Source organism: Maylandia zebra, linkage group LG5 (genome assembly GCF_041146795.1).
Source record: "Maylandia zebra isolate NMK-2024a linkage group LG5, Mzebra_GT3a, whole genome shotgun sequence".
Taxonomy (NCBI): domain Eukaryota; kingdom Metazoa; phylum Chordata; class Actinopteri; order Cichliformes; family Cichlidae; genus Maylandia; species Maylandia zebra.
The window spans coordinates 12,920,172-12,942,756 of record NC_135171.1 but is presented as its reverse complement, the minus strand read 5'-3'; the positions used below and the strand labels follow the sequence as shown (position 1 = coordinate 12,942,756).

The following is a 22,585-nucleotide window of genomic DNA, read 5'->3' as shown; positions in this document are numbered from 1 at the left end:
CCCGCTATTAAGCCCCGCAAGGCAAATATTTGCATGTGCACGGAGTGAAATATGAATAAGCAACAAACGTAGCCCTTTGCCGACCCAAGTAGCGATGTGATGTGATGTGAACACCGTGCTGCTTAATGAGTGTCTCAGGAGAAAGCAGGTACGTGTCTTCTATCCCTCCAGCCACCCCAGAGCGGTGCCCGTCTCTCTCAGCATCATTAACTCCAACAGTAACGATGACAAAAAAACCACCAAAAAACTTACATTTTTACGTGTTGATATAAATGCAAAGCTACGTATCGCGTCAACACAAAAAGTCATCAAAATGAAGCGTCACAGTGGAACACCACAAAAACTGTAACAAATCCTCAACATGACTTTTTTGGAAAAGCGACTTGTTGGAAAAAATAAAATCCCTTCCAGTGAAAAGTAACCGTTTTAAATCTTGTAGTTGCAGTTATATTTTTTTTTAAAAGAAAAAAATATATATATATTTCATTCTGATGAACATAGTGGAGTTTTGAGGGTTTAATCAATGCCATAAAAAATGACTTATCACAGTACTCTGAAGCAAAAGGGAAAATTCATCTCGGAAGTTAATATTGTAGTACTTAATTATGTTGTTAATGAGTGACTAATGGAAGAGTTCTTTTCATGAAGGTCTCAAGAGAGCACCTTTTTACAATCTGATTAATCCAGTTCAAGACGTCTGGAAGCGGTGTGTTTTTTTTTTTCTTCTTTCTTTGTTGCCCTACAGGGTGCATTTAATTTTCTGCTCCAGACAAACAGCTTTTCATTTATCACATCCCGGCCAGAAAAGACACCTGTCGCAAAAGCTGGCACCACAGAGAAAGAGAGGAAAGCAGAGCCTGGGGGAAAACTAATGTTCAGCGTGCTTCGTCCTAAATATTAACCAGGCGCCTCATACTCTAAACCTGCTGATGGTAGCCACTTTTGGATAGACCGAGAGAGGATGCACCCCAATCCTCTACGGACAGCGCTGCCCTACTTGTGTGGAGGTGACCGCCCCCATGTGTTCTACAAGGCCCTAACGCTCACCATTGTTATTTATGAGCTCACAAAGGTGTCCTTTTTGCAGAGAGAACAAGTGCCACCTGTTTTAGCAGGAGGTTAAAGTACGGCATGGTGTGCTCTGCAAAGGTGAAAGAGGGGGTGAAAGAGGGGATGAAAGAGTGGAGCAAAACAGGATGAAACATTAGAAACTAGGCTGCGAGCTTTCGGATTATCTCATTACTCCGCGAGCAGCAGTTTTATCGGACTACTAAAGGAAATGGTTTTTAACATCAAAGTAGTGTTGTCACATTATTAGCTATGGTGATCATTAATATTATACAGTGAGGTCGTGTATTGTTATCTCTCGACTTTTGCAAAGTTCCTACCTGTCTCCCACTCAGTTAACATTGCACTGCTTGCATTACAGTAATGCTAGTGTGGAAATTTGCTTTTCCTTTTGTTGAGTGAGATAAGAAAATTAAAAGCTGTGGTAAACATATATATATTAATTAGACAAGATCATGTATACAGGAACTGAACCTGGAGCTCTGCCACTGTATACGTCTTCTATCAAATCAGTCTATTTTTTTCTTTGACATTTTTTTGAAGGATGAAAAGACTGAATTCAATATTCGTCCATAAAGATGTCGCCCTAGATGTTGACTTTAGAGCAACATGCAGTTACAAAAAGTTCACATATCACAAGGTTCAGTGTCTGGAAATGTGTTGACCAAGCCAGAGGCTGCTAAACATATTTTTTTTTGTTATTGCTGACAGCATCCGTAGTATTACCTTCACATTTAAACACGCCATGTTTAGTGTTAAACACTAAAGCGAAGCTGGAGACAAACATTGTGAGAAGCCAAGGTTAATTTCTTCACATGCATTTACAGTTTCGCAAAATGGCACGACTCCTTTGTTCTTCCCTCTCAAAGTGCTCAAACACACAATAGAGAACAATGAGATTTTATGCAGGTCTGGCTAAATGTCGGGCCTTAGAAGACATTCAGGTGCAGAAGAACAGACCTTTGTGAAGAAAAACTGAGCAATGCCTCACCGCTGATTCTTTTATTTCCCATTTAGACTGGCACTGAAGCAGAGGATTACGGATATAATCCGAACTAAAGATAGTCATCTGGACTGTATTTGTGATTAAATGGAGAGGACACAGGTTGCCAATTTTCCTATTAAGTGGTGTTGTGCTGAATAAGGGCCCTTATAGTTTATTATCTGTTCTTTAAAATTCATGACATTGAGCAGAAAGACCACAAAGACCCTAATCAATCAGTAGAAGAGGCAGCGGTTCTATGTATAGTCAGAGATGACGGGGGCTGTCGCTAAATTTATCCTCACAGAAGGTAAAGCAGCTTTATGCTAGGAAATATCTCCCTTCTTCCTTCCTATTTAAGGACAGTGAAGTGCTTTTATTTAACAATTTATTGTGCCTATAGCGCAGAGGCTATACTTCCTATGCACGTACCCACATAGGAATTCCTGCTCAGGTGTAAACACAATGAAAGTAGACATGGTCAATGGACTCTAAGTGAACTTTTGCACCACTCCAAAGCTTTAAGGTTCAGCAGAAGACTCTCTTTCTTATAATGAAGAGGAGAGGAGATAATCTAGCATTAACAGTTGGCTTCCCATGAGGAAAAAACATCATTCATTAAGGTGTGAAGAGGTCTTCAGTATGCATACACATTCCCTATCTTTCTCTCCCTGTGTCTCTCTCTGCTTCCTTTTTCCCCCCTTCCTTTCTCCATGGTGATACAGACACACCACACAGAGAACCTAAATGAAAGGGGTGTCAAAAGAACATTGATTTCTAATAGGGGAACTCTCTGGATCAGCATGGGGCTTGGCCTAAGTCTGTCTGCTCTTTGGCCAAGGACACCGTGTGTGGGAGCATCAACCGGACCTGTCTCTCTCCGCCAGGCACCAAATGAACCGCTACAGCAGGACACAGGGATCAGAGAGCAGTGGGAACCTTCTTTCATCTCTTGGGGATTAGCACTCCCATAGGAGAGAAGTATATGTGTGTATGTGTGCGTTGTAACACTCTACTAGAAGCATCTACCTTTTAGCCACAGGCTGCATGCTTCCTGTTTGTGCCGCATGCTGAGAAAACCCCCCCAAGGCCACAGACGCACAAAGTTCCACAGGCAAGAGTGGGATGAAGGAGAAGACGCCTTCCCTGGGCAAGTTTTCTTAAAATAAATATGAAACTCTATGAGCTTTTTCCTCATGTGCAACGGTGATGTTTATAGACCGAGCTACACCATTGGAGGTTGATTATTTTTAAAATATTCAGCATTGGAGGAAAAAAAATACCGTTCAAAGCTCCCTGTTATGTTCAAGAGAGAAACTATTTGTATATCGCTGAGTACAGAGGAACTTTAACACTAAAAAGCTAACACGTGGGCGAGAGTAGTAATTCTAGTGAAGGCATTAAACATGCACGGACACAGAGAAGGACTTCTGGAAAGTAACCAACTGAGTTCTATTGATATATTAGTGCTGCGGCAGGAAAGGGCGAGGCAACGAGTAAAGCAACCTGCAAACCACAACTGTGTGATGATCTGCAGCGTTCTTGAATCATTAGCCACTTCACACCAGGCAACGTCTTTGGTGTCGCTGATGCACAAAAGCTCACAGAGACTCACAAGTAATAGAAAACTAACAACATCAAATCATAGCAGACACACATGTTCCTCTGGTTATTTTGCAATACTCGCAAATTAATCGCTGTCATTTGATGATATTCAGCATCATTCATTCTACAGTACATATGCAACAGATACTTGCTGTTTTGGCAGAGCTACAAAAGGATTGAAACTACTTACTAATTTTACACAAAATAATTTATCGTTATCCTTTCAAGTTGACAATAATAGTGCAATTAGAATAATTCTTTTACTGACTGGTTGTAAAGCATACGATAAAAAGAAGCCATCAGAGAGTACAAACCTCCGCTGAGAGCATCTCACTCAGTATTTACTTTAAAGGGCATAGTATTATAGTTTGTATTAGGGCTGCTCGATTATGGCAAAAATGATAATCACGATTATTTTCACTGAAATTGAGATCTCGATTATTTGACGATATTTATTTAACCCTTTAAGACCTACCATAGAACCAAGTCCGCCAGAGCTTATATTATATTTTTACATGTTGTAGTGCCATTTGTGGGAGCATTTCAAGTTGCTAAATAACTATTATAGCCCATATTTTAATAATATGTATGCATTAAGTCCATAATAACTACATTAATGCAAAAAAGTGCAATAAACTACAAAAAAAAAAATTGAAAATCATTTTTGTTTTTTTTGCATATATTTCTACTTGGAGAAATTTAAGAGGCTTATCCTTCAAAACTTTAAATACAAAAAAGTTGCAAAAAATAGTTTACAACAGGAAATTTATTTTGAGTGTCTTCATAGTTTTATTTTGGAGATACATCAATTTTTATATACTGCAGACGAAAAAACAATCCTATGATGCAAATTTGCAAAGAAAACAGCATCAAAATAAACTATTTCCAGCAGTGCAATTCGAGTTCTAAGCATCCCAGAAACTATTCAGAAAAGTCAAACATGACCAGTATAGGCTTTTAAGGCCTACAAGTAAAAAAACTACAATTTCCGCGAAAATGACGTCACTTCCGGTTTCGGGCAGGAAATGGCGGACACTGTTTAACTGTGGGAAGTGTTACAAACAGCTGATCGGATCGGCAAAGCGTGTTTCTGGAATATTATGTTTTTGTTGCTGCAAGCGCTTTTTATGCAGTTTTTGCAAAGCTTTATGTGGAAGGAAACCGTGACCGAGGACAAGCTGATGGCATCAGATGTAAGTACAACTCCTCCGGTTTCATATGCAAAACAAATTATTGCGCTAGCTTACACGGTCCAGGTTCTACAGGGATTTAAAAATAGTTACACAAAACGGAGCGTGCTGCTCTGACCGGATCTAAAGGGTTAACAATGACTTTAAAAAATAATATAAAATAGTGTGCAACACCACTGAAGTTTTTTTTACTTCTCTTTTCAACCAACGGCAGTCACTCTCCTCTCCAAATAACTTCTGCTTAGCTTTCCGAGCTTCCCTCGGGTCCTCTTAATCAGCGGTCTCCAACCTTTTTTGCGCCACGGACCGGTTTATGCCCGACAATATTTTCACGGACCGGCCTTTAAGGTGTCGCGGATAAATGAGGGAGGGGCCAATAATCGGCTCAGTCATTTTTAATGATCGTTGAAAGCCCAGATCGTAATCGTGATTAAAATTCGATTAATTGAGCAGCCCTAGTTTGTATATATTTTTCATGTAGGAGTAGGAAATGGCAGGTATTGATTTGCAAACTGGAAATAAATAACTTCAGCTTATTATATAATATCATACTACAGCATATTTCCAACTAACTAGGCAACTCATTTTCTCTCTCTTGGCAACACTTTCTTTAAAGATGTAACACAATATCAAATGTAAAAGTGAGGTCAGAGGACAAACAGGACATCTATAATGTGATATTTAGAATCCACACATATCAGTATCATTTCCTAAATGTTGCCAATGCAAAAAGCAGTGGAATTCTAAGCATCGTTTTAAAGATAAAATACATTTTATGAATATTTGACCTCATTTTACCTTGAACAGAAGGTCAGAGATTCAAAGTAACATGTTATTTAGAATCCCCATATATCATTTATTGTATGTCTATATGTTGTCATTGCAAACAATAGCTCTGTATAGCATTATTATCACTTTCACCTTCAGATCAATCTGTTGACCTTGAAGGAGAGGTCAGAGGTCAAATGTGACATTTTAACGGTACTTTCTACATGCTGACAATACACACCACAACTTGTAAGAATCATAGTTTCTAAGTTATAAGACTTTTTGTCAATTTTCAACCAATAACACAGGTCTGCAACCAAAAAACTGCGTAGGATTTTTTGTCTATTTTTTTGTCTATTTCTTATAGATTTTTACTCACTGAAACCGGGATTTTCAAAATTCCATCTCGTCAGGTTTTCTTGCAAAACTCATGTTTGTAGTGTAATTAAGCGTACAATTTCCCTTTTAGTCTGGTATCCTATAGTATCCTATATCTGGTATCCTATATCCTATATCCTTTAGTCTGAGGGAAAAGAAGATCCTTTTGGATACAGCACCCTAAAAACCCTCAAATTTACCAAAAACATCCCATGCGGCTGAAAATTTTTTTGTTTTTTGCAGACCTGTGTAATTCATTAAGTTGACCTTGAAGATCTGTAAGGCAGATTTTAATGGATTGTTAAAATGACTCCACTCTGCACTTGTATCGTAAGTTTTATCAGAATTCATTCAAGACTTTTCAACCTACTGGGTTTAAAGACAGAATGACAGGCACAGAAATGCTACTAAAAACATAACCTCTTTGGCACAGGTAAAGATGAACACGATGGATGCCCTCACAAAATGAAATGACCAAAATATTATAGAACACAAATGCGCTGGACTCGACCTGCTCTGACATGCACGCCACAGGAACACAGAAAGCCTACCCAGTCTTGGTAACAACACTGCGGTGCGTCAGTCCTTGCCCTCTTGTGCAAGATACTGTACCAAACTGTCACTGTCAGCTTCGAGAAAAGCACTGCTTGCTTGTGACACACTGTGTTAGAAGTGCTTTAACTTTATTTTCTATCTCTCCTTGCACACATACTGTGTACTGTAACAGGTCTCGACACGTGTACAGCCCATACTTCCCTCCTTCATTACTTTCTGCCTCACAACATGACACTGAAAGCAACCCCGTTGCACACCGTCAGGAACGATTGTCTGCGTGTCTCACTTTGCAGAGGTTCTCTCCTTCATTGATGTCGCTATACTAAGAATAAGGATGACTCCTGCTGCGCTCTGTGTCCTGGATAAGAAGAACCAGCACTCAGCTCTAACTGTTCAACACTGCCTGTCTGCGCATAGTGAGGTACTTAGTCTCACCACGAAGGCAATTTTGCAAGATTTATGTCCAGCTTCAACAGGCAAAATGTGAATACATCACATTATATCGCCCATTTACTGAATAAAAATTGGACAGTTTTGATTTGATCTTACGTGAGTAAATGCTCCTATTAGTTCTGATGACTGCTTTGTTTTTCTAAATGTTGTGTTGTCACTCCTCCTATTATTTTCTGTAAGTACAACATCACATTTGAAGCCTACTACCTCTCCAACCCTATTTCAGACAGCTGAACACAAACCAAAAAAAGCTCCACCTTCCAGGCCAGTTCTTTTTAAAAACAGACCTGGCCTTGCTGCTTCTGAATGCCCTGGCACAGCTGTCCACCTGCAGTGTGCACCCGCAAGCAAGCCTGGACCTGGACACCAAGCCCTGGGCAGTGAGCAGGGAGCAGCTCATAAATGAGTAATGGCAGTCACATTAACATTTGGTGGTAGGGCAGGCTAAGGGCAAGAAGGAGGGGGGGGAGCAGGCTCCCTCTGTCTTATAAAACAGCAGCTGATTAATGTTTGATTCTAGCTGGCTTCATTCTTCCACCGGTGCTGTGCAGAGCTAATCTACAGAGGGTGCTTTTGAGATGGATGGAGCTGGAAAAGAGTGGGATGAAGAAAAGAAAAAACAGTTTGTACAGGTGCTGTTTGGAAAGGTTGATCCAGCAATAAGCTATCTTTCCTCTGGCTCTAACATGAAAAATATCAAGAGGGCGAAACAGTTCAATCAATTCCAAATGCATTCGGGCACTGGTATGATAAGGCGTGGAAAATGGTGACGACAAGGAAATGTCAAAACAGGTTCATTTTGGGTAGTCAAGAAGAAAAAAGTCCAACTTTCTCAATTTTAACATAACCACAAGTTATGGACGACATCCTCGTTTCATGTGTAGCATCTCATTCATTTTTATTGAATTGGGGATGTTAAAGGAAGTTTAATATAACAATAACTATAACCTCATGGACGATTCACATGTAATTCTACACTAAGTCGGTCTCGAGTTTGAAGCTGGTGAATCAGACCGATTTGTAGTTTGTAGGTGTTAAAGTGGAACCTCGCTGCTCAGATGGTGTGTGTGTGTGTGTGTGTGTGTGTGTGTGTGTGTGTGTGTGTGTGCGTGTGTGCGTGTGTGTGTGAGGAGAATTAGCCGACCCGGGAGAGCCATCAGCTAATGCATCTCACCCGGGCCTTTCATCTATAAAAGCTGGCCTACTTGTTTAGTGTCTTTCTCAGCTCACACCAATTCTCTTTTGGAGTTTGTGTTTTTGTTTGTTTATTTCTAAAGAAATTCTCTTCGATTCAGGGCAATTTCTAGTTTTCAATTCCCACCTTGTCCCTTTACCTCGAGTCCTTTATTGACAATAACTACCCAGTGTAGAGTTGCAGTATTGAATTGCAAACAGAGACAACATTTACACAGAAGAAACCACCACATGGCTCTGTTAGTGATTAGTGCAATTTAGTGTGCAAGGTAAAAGTAGAAAAAATAAAATCGAGCACATTACAACTTTATGTATGTTGCCTCTTGACTCCAGTACCTCCTAATGGGGTTTATGGTTTCATTTCACTTGCTAGTTTAATAATTTAAGGATGTGGCTAACTTGTGAATTACGAGTCTATGGTAGTGCAGTATTTTTGGCATCAGATCCGCCACTCTTGACATTTCAATAAACCCTGATGGCACTGACTGAAATACTTACACCAAGGCTTTTAAAAATAATCCACAGCTTGTAACATCTCTCTTTTATATCGCACACTCTATGGTGGCTGCGGTTGGCAAATAATTTTCTTCTTTTCCTGGGAAATATGTGGTGCCTTTTTACATATCACAACCCAGAGTTATACCTATTTCACAAACACTAGTACTGATGTTTCATCATCACAGGCAACAGTGTTAGCATAAAACATAAACATAAAATGATGGTAATATTATTTTTGGATGTATTGGATCATAAGCCAATGTATGTGGAAAGTTTTACCCGACTTACACGTTTTGACCTAATGCTGGCACTAGAGTTCAGATCAGGTGTGATGTTAGAAGTCAATCTAAGGGTGGCATCACCATATTTTGCAGAACTGCATGAAAGGGCTGTACAAGGATTCTGATCAATATTGAGATCAGAATGATGTGTTATCACTGTTCTCTGGTTTTAGTGACAAAAGTGTTTTTGTTGCACTGTCACATAAACATAACACTGCTTTAACATCCATACGCTGCTACATTCCTGCTATTGTACAAATGTTTGCATCAAAACAAAATTGGTCCCACTAGTCACCTTAATGGGTGCATCTCATAATAGAAGCATGAAAAATATTAATGATGAAAGAAAAATGATACCAAAACTTAAAAGGAATTAAATCCACGGGACATATGATTCACTTTTAGACTGTTACTGTACATTCCTGTTAATCAAATCATCTTCACGTACAAATAATTATGTGTGTGTGTATATTCACCTGATCTAAGCACATCACTTAGAGGCAAATGTAACGTCTGTTATGGAATAAACATATATTCTTAGTGCTCATTTTCTAAATATATATTGTTTTGTGTATTTTAATAATAAAGGCGTGTAAAGCAAGGCCACTTTTGACTCACAAATTAAGTGCTCAGCCAGACTGAAAAACAGGAAGTTAGTGTAGAGCTGTACAAGCATATAAATAAAAACAGGAAACCAGACAGAAAAAAGAGGAACTAGTAACATATAAGGAGTTGTTTGTATCGAGGCTGTGTGTGACGTGTAAAGTACCAAAATAACACTTATATGAGACACATTTTTAGCTTCTAATGTTAGAGATTCTGCATCTGCCTTTGGTCTGTGCAGGGCTCTCTCTTCCGGAAGATGATTGAATAAAGAATTCTAAATGTTTTGACCACTTCTGAGTCGGGTTTTCTCTGTTCTATCATGGGGATCAAAGAATCAGGTTTAATACGTCTTTCACTGCATTCACAGTACCCGCAAGTAAAGTGCCCAACATGTTATTTGTCCATTACCATTTCCCAAAAACCATCAGTAGTCACGATGCTTGGTGGACACTTATCTTTGTCCAAATGGAAGGCGACTGCTCTGGTTTAAGACCAGCTTTATGCACTAGATGGATACACAGAGCTCACTGTTATGTACTTCTGAGTTGATTTTGGATGATTTGCTTTAGCAATCGTTGCAGTGTTTTTCTTGGCCTTCATGCATTAATTATGCTGCAGCTTGTGGTGTATTTTCATATGTTAGAGTACGTTAGCTTTATAGCTTTTTAGTTAACATCATTCGGCCTAAACTTGAAGGATTTCCAAATAATAACAATGGATTGGATTTATATAGCGCTTTTCAAGGTACCCAAAGCGCTTTACAATGCCACTATTCATTCACTCTCACATTCACAGACTGGTGGAGGCAAGCTACAGTTGTAGCCAAACACCGATGATAACGGCACAACCCCTAACCTTCTGCTCTTCCAGACATTTCAGTTTTGTTTAACATAATGTTACCCGTCTAGACTAGCCCAGGAAATTTCAAGCTGGTCACTGTAGGGAACGGTTGTGATTGACACATGCAAGCACCCTGCTTTTCCTTTGCAATCTAATGGCAGAACACCCATTTTAAATATCACTCAATCATGCTCATTTAATTGTGGGGAGCCAAAATCATAATTGAAAATAATTAAAATTCAATTGCATGATAACCCATCTCGCAGCTGTCAAGGCATCTGATGCAATTGCATCAGTGTGAACATCATAAAAGTTGCACTGGCATCCACAGAGTTCCACCAGACACACAGACTGGGGCTAAATAGCAAGATGGTGACTTAAATACAACAACATTACACAAGTGCTCATCACAAAAAAATGCATTTTGTGTCACACAGCTCCCTGCCTCCTCCTGAACAGACTGCTCCATCCAGGGATGGTTTTAAAAGAATGGCCAATGGGGATCTATGAGAAGCAGAAACAATAGAAGCTGATGTTTGGGCCTAATTCATCTATGCTTAAAATGTCAATGGCCATTTACTACTCGAGTGCCTGGCTCACAGCTGGATAGTAAATGTGCTCTTTTGGATGATCAGGGAGAAAACTGTAAGAGCACAGTGATCTTGACAGTTATGTGACAAGGGAGCAAAGGAAATTTGAATTTGTCATAGGTGAGAAAAAACAGACGCCTCTTCATACTTCAGAGAAAACACCAGTTTCATTTTGCTTTTCCAGGGAGAATACTTTACAGAGTGTTTCACAGTTCTTGCTCTGTCTCTGTTTTAAAAAAAAGAAGAGAAGTGGTAATACTTTGCATTCCAGTACATTGTAGTCCTGGAGCTATTTCAGTGTCTACACCCTCAAGATTAAAAGAGGAACATCTTCTCTGTGGTGGCCGTTCTATTGTAACAAAATGGATAGATTAAACATTTAGTAAGATTAGTACACTAAAAGCATTTATTCACGTTAACAAAAGTGTAATGTGCTTAACTGTGGCAACATTACTGATGAATTCTATCGCTTTAAATGGCGTCTACTTTCAAGTGCAGATGAGCAATAATTACACGACAATGTTATGTCGTTAATGGAAAAGGGCCCAGTGAGACTGGATGTGCTCTACATACCAAATTTGCCACTAAATGGGGGTTAAAAAAATCCAGTAAAGCAGTGCGGAAGAGAGCAAAAAAGAATTGAAATGATATTAATGTGTCAAGTTAAGGTCGATTAAATTAATTTGGTAACATAGAGGGAAGTGCAGCTACAATAAACGTCAAGGAAACAGGAACTCAGCAGGTTCTGTCAGCTGGCATGTTGACATTCTCTGCATGAAGTCAGCTCCAGCAGAAATCTTATAGAAGTGACAGATTAGTACTTATAAAATTCCTGGCATGTATACACACATGCACACCCTATCTAACCCAGACACGTGCACGCTCACAGAAACCCACAAGCATGAACGCGGCATGCGCACTCATTTGCAACACCCGCGTGTGCAGATTCAATGCATCCTCAGAGCAGGAAAGTAAGGAATACTGAGATACAGTTGTGATTGACAGGCAAATCGTTCTCGCTGAAATACCCGTTTGACAGAGAAAAGTACCAAATGCAAGAGTTAAAAGCCAGCCACAGCAATCACCTCAGTATACGTCACATGAAAGCAAACTCGAGTATTTTGTGTGTGTCTCCGAACCTGAGTGTCTGAGGTAAAATGCGTAGCAAAATATTAGGACTTTTATTTTTTCTGAAACGAAAAACCTAATGCTCTTTGCGCAAGCCCGGGTGCCAATCACGAGCGTGCCTCTTTGAGGTCCAGGCTTCATCCGAATGTCAGCTCCGTAACACATTATAATTCCAAGCCAGAACTTGAATGACACAGTTCCACCGTGCAACTCTGCCAGGGAGGGGGAAACAAAAAAAGGTGGGGCGAGGAGGGAATAAAAACTGCTCGCCTTTTATTTCAAGAAACAGCGTAACCTAACTGCTAGTAGCAGGCATCGGCAATTGGCTTTAATAATGGTTTCTCCACTCTAATTTGCGTAGGGATTTGCCCGGACCAGTCTTGTCTCACAGGCTCTTAATGCTACTGTGCTATTCAGCGAGAGAAAAGCGGGATGTGCCTCAAAAGTACCAAGCAGAGAAGAGGTAAGAGACAGATAAAGGGGTGGAGGGAGAGACGGAGAGGGGAAAGTCTCCCACAGTGGGAGGTGATGATGAAAGGGGGAGATATTAAAGCGTGCTTTGCCATTTCCTGTTCCCCATAATATCACATAATGTTGGTATAATTAACCCCAGGAAATGTGGCTTCATTAGTCTCAGACTGGATGTTAAAATGAAGTGTGAACTAATTGGTCAAGTATACGCGACGGCAGACATTAACAGAGGCGCAGATGCGAGCAGGTTCTATGATTCTATGGCAAAAGCGCGACAACGTTGACTGGCTATTTTATCATGTGCTCTTACAACACAAACACATGTGGCTATAAAAAAAGACAGACTGCACAGTAAAGTGGTCTGACCCTGGAGAAAAGTATTGTGTGTGTGATCTATTTTTCCTGCTTTGTGTGCTCTAAACCTCAGCACATAGCCTTAGACCCATTGGTTCCAGCAAGTTTCCTGTCTTCTCTCATCTGCATCACAAAAAGAGGCTTTTTCTCCATAAAAATACTGATCAAGCCTTATCTTTTTGAAACATGTAATCCAGTGGGGAAAGGCGGACTTGTAGCCATTAGGCACTGTCCTCTGTGCCTTGAGTCTCTGCCGTCTCCGCCTTTGTAGCAAAAGGCCAGAGCAAAGCTAGTTTCCATTCAGCTGGGAGAGCTGGTCAAAGCCACAAGATCAAGCAGCTCCCAGCACTTTCTTTTTATCTTGCTTTTTTCTTTTCTTTTCTTTCTTTCTTTTTTTTTTCAACTGAGAAATACTTGAGTTGTCTCGATAGTTTTTAGAAGATGGCGTGCAACAATTCTCCATAGAACGGGATCTTATGTTTTCCCTGGACTCCTGCAGGTCTGACAGCAGTTTTGAGGAAAAGTTTGAAAATTTGGAAATGCTATGTCTTAAATTGGGTAGAAAATAGGAAATTCTCGATGGAGACAGGCTGCCATTTTTATGCTTGTTTGTTTCCTTCTCTGCTGCTTTCTCTCTTTGCACATATTCTTGCACAAACCATCTGCCATACAGGCCCTGTGTGACTTTACTTCAAGAGCTCTTAGTGGCTGTCTTCATCAGCTCAAGATCTGCTGCAGAAAAACAGCTTTAATTGGTACTGAGGGGGGAAGAGCAGCAGAAGGGGCTGCACGCTTCACCACATTTAAGAGAAAATACTTGTGAATGATCAAGAATTGCATTCAACCAAGCTTCTCCTCGATACAGGCATTTATTACTTAGGATAACGCATCAAGGTCTTTTCTAACATCACGTCTTTTATACAATAAAACCCGTACAAGCTCGGCATGTCATTAAATATGCTTCCATTTAAATAAACACATGTTCCAATTAACACAAATAAGGGAAGTTGTGAATCTGCATCCCTTAGGTTACAAAGCAGTGGCTCTCAGGTTACATGCAGGTAAACCATCCTGTCTCTGTTAAATAGCACACTGTAGGATTTCACAGCGGCCCGTCGGTAACAGACTCTTGAATTTCGCCTACTAAACACGGTTGCAAGATTGAACTAGCAAATGTCAGAGCAGCTACAACTGGGATCTTGCATTTCATGGCAAAAAGAGACACTACAATGTGCAGCCAACAGTGGAGTCCAATCCTTTCCAGTAGGTAATTACGCCATTTTGCCAAAGCCACTAGAAAGCTTCACTACAATTAGAGTGGCAAAAATGGCCTCTCTGACACATTAGAGGAAACCAGGGATGCCCCCCTTTCTTCTCTGCACTGTCAGGGTTCTTCACTGTTTGTGATGTTTCAGAAGAGCTTTGAGACATTAGCTCCTGTTGTTGCTCTAGCTTTGGAGACATTTCGCAGCCCATTAGGTGCTCTTTCAGCCCCAACCACCACTCAAAACCAGTGAAAAAGGATGAAGGAGAGACGGAAACTATACACAAAGGACTTCAATAGGCACATCAGATACATATGTAGTGACTTTCCATTTTAAAAAAAGGAAGAAACTGTTGTTTAACTTTGGGAATTAATTAGGCTTGCTTGTTTCCCAAGGGTTAGCTGAAAAGATGATAGTGATCTCTGTGATAAACTGCTCTTCCACCCATGTTTTTCACTTTGGTTTTCTCTGCTTTTTGGTTCGATCACATCAAACGTGAAAGGTTTAAAGACTGTTCACCTGCTTTAAAACAAACGGTAATAAAGGTAACATACCAGTTTATCTCACCTGTATTTTAGAAGACAATTTAAGAACAGTAAGCATGCTAAAGAAGCAAGATATACACATTTCATACTTCCAAATAAGGGCAGGTTTTAAAAAGGCAGACTTGTTAGAGACAGACAATCAGAAAACGTTTGGCTTGAAGCAAATTAGAAATTATTCTTTGAAATCTGCTGAGGCTCCAGTCACGCAAGCTTAGCGGCAGGCTGGCAACCACCAGTCACTAGGGGAAAAATAAGTATCCGCTGACTGGTTTTGAGTGGTTGCTGGTGGACACTGGCAGTCATTTTGAAATCAGTTGCTAAAGCACCATTCATGTCGGCCTAGAGACTGATCAAGGACTCCCTGGTATCACCGGCTGCTAGGGAAAAACGGCTACACTCCCCAAAATGTGAAATTGACCACAATGAGGTATAAAGTGCTATAGCGAAAGCCTCTTGTGTTTGTTTTAGTCACCCACAGGTTTCCCTTATCGCCCCTAGTCTGGATTGATGATGCAAAGACTTACCAACTAGTCTCTAAGTGGTAGTGAAACTATGAAGAGTGCGATGCAAACCAGAAATGGAGACTGTTCACCTTGAAAGTAGGTAAGTCAGAAACGTGTTGGTTTAAGCAGCAATGCACGACTTCAACTTTAAAGATGGCTGCTGTCAAATTTTACTTAATTATTTAATTAACAAGTGTTTGCAGACAAGACGGTGTCTTCCATGAAAGCTACAGGTAATAGGGGTGGGTTTCGATTATCGATTTATCGATTAAACTCGATTCTGGCTTGGATAACGTGATATCGATTCATTAAAATCCTGAATCGATTTTTTAACATAAATTTTTTTTGCCCGACACCGCAGAATCTCAGGTTAAACCTCACAAAATTTCAACCACCAAACAGCTAAAACACTAAATGAGAGCAGGTATACGGATTCTGCACAAAGTCGTAAACCGTCGCGGACCCGCCGACGGATCAAAATCAGTGAGATGTGCCTTTCTCACCCGACGGCACGGACACGGTCGGGGCTGAAAGCTGACAGCTCGCTGATTCAGATGTTTCGGCGGGTCCGCGCTTTGTGTTTACGCCCTTTTTGCGCTGATTCTAAAGCTGCAGGTTTGATCTCTTTCCAAACAATATTGACTGAACCAGCAGCAAAAGAAGATCCAAACTAAGCTTCTCATAAACATCGTCATGAATTTCCTCTGACTTTTGCTGTTTTGTTTCCACCACAATAAAATCACCCTTCATGCACAGCTCTCTCTCTCTCTCTCTCTGTACTTCAGGAACAGTTTCCCATCTAAAAATCTGTTTTCCACATTATTCGCTTGCTTATTACGCACAAGTCCACCAGCGCTGTCGGCCGCTGTTTTTTCCTTTTACTTACTTCCAAAAAGAAAGCCTCATTTCTGCTGTTCAATGGGCATCTGAAGAAATTTTAACTTCTTAAAATTATGCAAAATTGCAAAACGCGTTGCTGTGTCTCTAATAAAACCGCTGTAACTTTGCTCTGCTTTACTTCAGCAGCATCAGGTAATGTTCATATGTTGATTAATGGTTTTCTTTCGTTTTTGATGTACTGCAGAATATTTCTATAAAATCCCAGGCCAGGAAAATCACCTTCATGTTTTTCTGTTTTATCCTCAGTTACTTTGACACAAAAGCATCTGCTGTGATGCTCACACCTTTGAGCAAGTGTCAACTTCCTTTTTATAGATATAAAAATATGGAAATGTACTGATGCATGATCTGAATTATAATATCTCTGACTGTTTGAGGCAAAATTTCCCAGATTCAAAATTTTTCAGAGGCAAAATTCCCCTTATTGAATATTTGTTTCATCCCCCCATCATACGCTGCTACTCCCTTTATTCTATTGCACAATACTGTCACTTTCTAGAATCGCCTGCACTGATAGTTAAGTTTTTTATTTATTATAGAGTTATTTGATACTATGTCTTGCACTATCCTACTACTGTATATTACTATTCTTATTGTATATATTATATATCTTAATCATCTGTTCCTCTGTCTCTCCTGCTGCTTTGAGCATGTACATGACAAAAGAATTTTCCTCGGGATAAATAAAGTTATTCTTATTCTTATTCAAATTGAATCGAATCGATTCGGGATCTTGTGAATCGGAACTGAATCGATTCTAGAAATCAGTGACGATACCCAGCCCTAACAGGTAACCAGGGAAATCTGCTAGCAAGCAATAGCAGTCACAAGGAGGTTTTTGGTGCAGCACTGTTTTGCTATCAGTTCAAGAGGTGACATCTTTAGTCTCCACTCTCCAAGTGTTTGTGGAATACACTTTTTTCCTTACCAACGGGTTAGCAGCTTACGGATGGGTCTTTAGGCCAATGTCACTGATGTCTAATGTCTGATTTTGTAAACTGGATGATCTGCAGAGACCAAGAATAAAAATATAGAGTTTTTAAATTAACAAGAAACTTTTTTGCAGAAAACATGGGTTGAAAGGCAGCCTGGCTCTGTCCCATGGGAAAAGAAATCCACTAATCAGCAAAGTTAAAGTCCACATATTCAGTTATATCTGGATTTTGTTTTGATCCTATAACAAAACAGGGAAAATAATACGTTGCTTTCTGTTTAAAAAGACAATCAAGTCTTCTCAATTTAAATTTCATTTGAACCCCTTAGAAAAGAAAAACATTGATTTCTTAAGGCGAACAGGGAAATATAGCCTTGTGTATTTGGCCAAGAAAAACAGATTCACATAATATTTTTAATCCTGATACACACACACACACACACACACACACACACACACACACACCCACCTAAAAGAAATTACTTGAAAGTTCCAGATTACTATATATTCTAACCTTATACAAATGTATCTTGCTCTGGACATGACAGAGTTAAGGTGGCTTCTAGTGCAGTTTATTGGGATGAACAATTTGCACGGCTGGCAGAAAAACCATAATCAATCTGGAGATTATAGATAAAGGTACTAAAACCAGCCGAGCACAGCGTTTTCTTTTATCACAATTACACCTTGCCCTCCCGCCTCAGGTACAGCCAATTAAGTTAGAAGAGGATGTGCGAGCAGGCACTTGATCTTGAGGAGGCCTATCAGATGACTAAAAACATGCCCCACCCCTGCTAGCGACACAGGGCGAGATTGCTAAGCACAGGTAGGCACAAGGATGGAGCTCAAGTATGACTTTGCACCGCAGTTGCATGTTATGTGTTTGTGTTCATCCAAAATCACACCTATATGAAAACCACAAGTGAATGGTTTGAATGATGTATTCTTTCCTGAGTGATAAGCAATCTGCTGGCTGGCTTTCTGCTGACTGCACTTGATAAAGGTTCCAAGGGCACACAGACCTTGCCTTAAGACTGCTTCCTCTCTCTCAGCTGCTTTGGAATCCATTCATTACTTCCCTTTTACTTATTATTTTTGGGGGTGTTTCATTGTGAACTATCATTCACATTATGCGTCCACTCAGCAGTACAGAAAAGAAAAGTGTTGGTGCAGAAGAGGAAAGAACCTGTGCGTTTGTTTTAATGTAAAAGCGGCAGGGCGGTTAAGAGAGGCAGAGATGAGGTCAGCATCAAGGATTACGCTCAGAACGAATACAAATCTTTACCCATTGTGACTTCTTATTCCCCGCTCTTTGTTCAGGCCTAACTGGATTGGGGGAAGAAGAAAAACAAAACAAAAGAAAAGCACCGCACGGTTGCTAGCTTGGCAATGAAAAATTGATCACACAATCTTCTCTGTGCTTCATATCATCGTCTCCTCCACCAGCAAATAGAGGTTAACCAGGCACACAAAAATAAACCTTAAGTGCTTGATCAAAACCACAACTTTGCAAGTTCTCTTCCCTCCTGCCACTTTGATGTTTCAAAGACCAGACACAGTAGTTGTATCTATATCGCGTGATGTCACTGCACGGCTTTGGCTCAACATTTTCAAGTTATAAACGATACGCTGGAGAGCAAACGCGACATGATGACTTCTTGTATTAGCGCTGTACTCACACATGTACAGCGGGAACATCTAATGAGCATAGAAAGCAATGTTAGAGAAGACAAGTGGCCGACACAGGTGACCCAAAACTGGATATAATGCCAGAAAGCGCGCGCACACACACACACACACACACACACACACACTTATATGAAATATAAACAAAGCTAGTACTGCAGATAGACTCAGACATTCAGCCGATTTGATAAAGAGGCGAGACATTTTACAGGAAGACATTAATAATGGCACAGCGGGGACTTCTATCCACTTCTATTTCACCTACATGGAGATGAGTTCCACTATAGCTGGAAGGACGCAAAGTAAAAAAGATGCTCCTTATTGAGCACTATTGGAGTCAAAAGGGGGTAAATTGACTAAGTAGGTCGAGGCAAAATGCATGCAGGGAAAATATGCAAAATTCAAAGTGTGATAGGCCACATGGGTCTGAGGATGCTGCTTTCATAATTGCTTTCTCTTGATGTTTCTCTCCTCGTTTCAACATTTGCTGTGACATGCAATGTGATGGAGAATAGCTTCCCAGTGATGCAAATGATGTTTATGGCTCGTCGCTCCCCCACTGAGACTAAAATCTGAGAATGGTTCCTTCCACATTAACGCAAACAGCCACTGCTCTGTCGCTGGCGGAGTCCATGCACAGATGGCTCAAAATCACGGGAGCGTGCGGCTGCAGTACTTACCACGTTCACTGGACAGGGTGGTATCTGTCAGCGAGAGAGAAAGAGAGGGAAGAAAAAGGACATGGGGAAAAGAGAGAGGAGATGATGATTAGAACATAATAGGTTTCAGTAAAAGTGGCATTGCAAAGTCACCGTTAAACAAGAGAACAAAACAGATCAATTTCTCAGGATTAATGGAAAGTCACAGGCAATAGCCGGACAGTGACATATACAGAACGTAAGGCTACTATTGGAGAAAATTTGCTGTCACAACTGCGTAGTCTCTCACATTTGTCTCTGTCTATTATCCAGGCGGCACCATTTACCCAGAATACAGTTTGTTTTCTTTCTTATACCTCTTGTCATTGCCTCAAGCAGTGGGATTCATCACTATCTTCAAATGCTTGTTGTGATGTTTATGTTGTTCTTGTGTTCACTCAATGAAACACGGGGAAATTACAGAACACTGAATATTCACATTACACGCATTTACGCAATGTCATTGTGGGCAATGTTTATTCAGACGCTGGCACCTGGTGACAGATAGACTAGAAACAGCCATGGAGTCTCCCGTTGTTTTTCCTCACAGTTGTCTCCCCTCCTGGTGTCCTCAAGCGGGGTTTCTTAGTGAGATTTGATCGCCAAAGCTCAAATTTGCATTCCTGGCTTACAATTTTAATTTGGAGAGCCTTAAAGCTGAATATTCTGAGATACAACTGGTTACTTCATTCCAGCTTTAAGGACATCTCACACACAATGACTAATATTATCTATCTGTACAAAGAATAAAAAGAAAGAAACAAGAATGGGAGAATAGTAAAAGTTGCAGCTTTTGGAAAGACAAGGCGCAACTTTTACAGCAACCTTCATTAACCATTCATCAACCCGTTAGAGAATACATATTTTTCCCTCAATCAAAAATGCACGGACCAGCCTAAAGGCCTTTATTACAAAAGCCTAAGGTAGATCTATGTTGTCACATCTCCCTAAAGGATCATTTGAAATCAAATGTGAACCTCCCCCAGTGCAAAAAACAAAAATGCCCAGACAACATACTTCCTATAATGATGGCGCCATATTAAACAGTAGGACACAACATACGGTACAGGGCTCACATCCTAAATGTAATCACCTCTTGAAACCTGCCAGGATGCATTTTTCACACTTAGTCTAAACCAGCTGTTGAATGCAGCTGTTATTTAATGTCTTCCAAAGTACAATTTATTGCAATTTGTTCCCATTTTTAACATGAAACCTTGAAATGATGTACAAAGCTGTAATGTATACAGCTTAAGCATATGAGATAAAATATTTTCTTCTGGTCCTTCACTCCATTAGTAATTTACAAGGAATGAGGTCTGGAAAGTATGAGAGCCTATAGGTTTGTTCAACTGCTGAATATACTTGGAGCTGTTCGGCAGTAGTGTGTCTGCTAAATTATTAAAACACGAAACACACTGATGAAGTTACAATTTCTCGTGTGTGTGTGTTTGTTTTTTTTAAATGTATGTATTTTTGTGTGTTTTCAGTGAGACTGTAACACTAACATGTTAGCTTTGGTTTTGCTTCATATGATCACAATACACAGATGCCAATGGGCTATGCTTTCTTCCTCTTTCACATCTCTCCATAAATCCATTCAAGTCCATCTAAAATCTCTGCAACTTTTTGACATGTTTACAAAAAAAGAAAAAAAAGCCACATCAATATCTAAATGAGAGCTTTGCTTGTAGACGCTCTGACTGTCTCCATTCCCTTTCTCCATGTATAAAGGCACCCTACTCCATCCCAACAGAACTTCGCTTCGCACATGTTCAATTATTCATCTCCCTCTGTCAAGAATTCAGCCTTGCTAGCACTTGCCAGTATCCCCCACAAATTGGCAGGCAGTCTCATATTTGGCATATGGTGCAGAGCAGTGCTGCTTTTCCTTCCGTCTTCAGTTGGCCTGCTAGCACTCCCTAGGAGCAGAGTAATACACACTGGCGTACACACACGTGTACAGTCACAATGATGCACCGTGTCTGTCAGTTTTGTGAGACAACCTGCCCCACTGTGCTGTTGGGGATTTGCCCACAACGTCTTTGCAACAGGTTTCAAGGTTTTCAGCAAAAGTACAACGGCAGCGATTTCTTCCTGGAGACTTCAACATGCATTCCATTCGCGGCTCCGCAAAACTACACAACTGTTCTCACTCGATCGCTTTACAGACTGAAGCTGAGAACGCCAGATTGCTGAGATCGCCAAACTGTGCATTTCAATAACGCAACAGTTAATTGTTGGTCGGGAAGATGTTAATCAACCATGTTTGCAACAAGTTTTCCCTGAGAAGAGTATCATAGCCGGGCAGATTAGCTCAAAACACTTGGCAGAATTGAATACCTAGGTGTGTTTTGTGTGGGACTTTTCCAACAACGGCTCAGTATCTCACAGTGCAAAACAATCATTCTGGCTGAATTCCAGAATAAGTTTCTGTAATGTCACCGTGCTTGGAGAGAACAGAGCTTCTCTTTTAACTAACACCTGCGCCTATTCTATCAAGAAAAAAAATACGCATGCGCATTATTAGTAAGATTACAACAGTACTTTACAACCTGCTTAGATTGTGCATCTACTGTAACTGGTTATGTGCACACTACCTTGTATACTAGCACCATGTTATTCACAGCAAAATGAAAACTATATACGAGTTTTACCTTGTGTGATTGCGACAGATCGATTCATGTTGTCTTCTTTTGTCACTTGCTAGCAATTAAATATAGACCATCTTAATAGAAAATATAAAGTAATTTGTAGTATGGACTGAAAAATACAGTCACGTTCACAATCTAAAATAAGTTCTTTGTTTTTCTTATCTCCAATAGCTTGAACGTACACTGCCTGAAGGCTGTGTCTAGCTAAGCTGATGCGCCAAATGTTGTGACAATAATTTAGACATGCCAGCATGGTTTTAAATTTTTTGTCCTTTGTTAAATGCCAGTAGTTAGGCACTGACTAAATGGTAAATAAATACCAGGAAAAGACTATTTTTCTACCAGGGCTCTTTTTTGATTTCAAAAACAGAAATACAGCAGCAGCACGGTGCATATGCGTTCGTTCACAGTGACGATCTTGTGCTGTGTCACATTTGCC

General features: G+C 40.2%; 1 protein-coding gene across 3 annotated transcripts in view; it reads right to left on the bottom strand.

Annotated features, from left to right (window-relative positions):
- Positions 1–22,585, bottom strand: part of cdh4 (cadherin 4, type 1, R-cadherin (retinal)) — a 229,305-nt gene that overhangs the window by 123,453 nt on the left and 83,267 nt on the right. For 2 of the 3 annotated variants that reach the window (XM_076883786.1, XM_076883787.1), the window contains exon 3: positions 19,475–19,498. The exons of the other annotated variant lie outside the window; for it this stretch is intronic. In XM_076883786.1, coding sequence (XP_076739901.1) covers positions 19,475–19,498 — 24 coding nt within the window. The remainder of the gene's footprint in view (positions 1–19,474; positions 19,499–22,585) is intronic. 3 annotated transcript variants of the gene reach the window in all.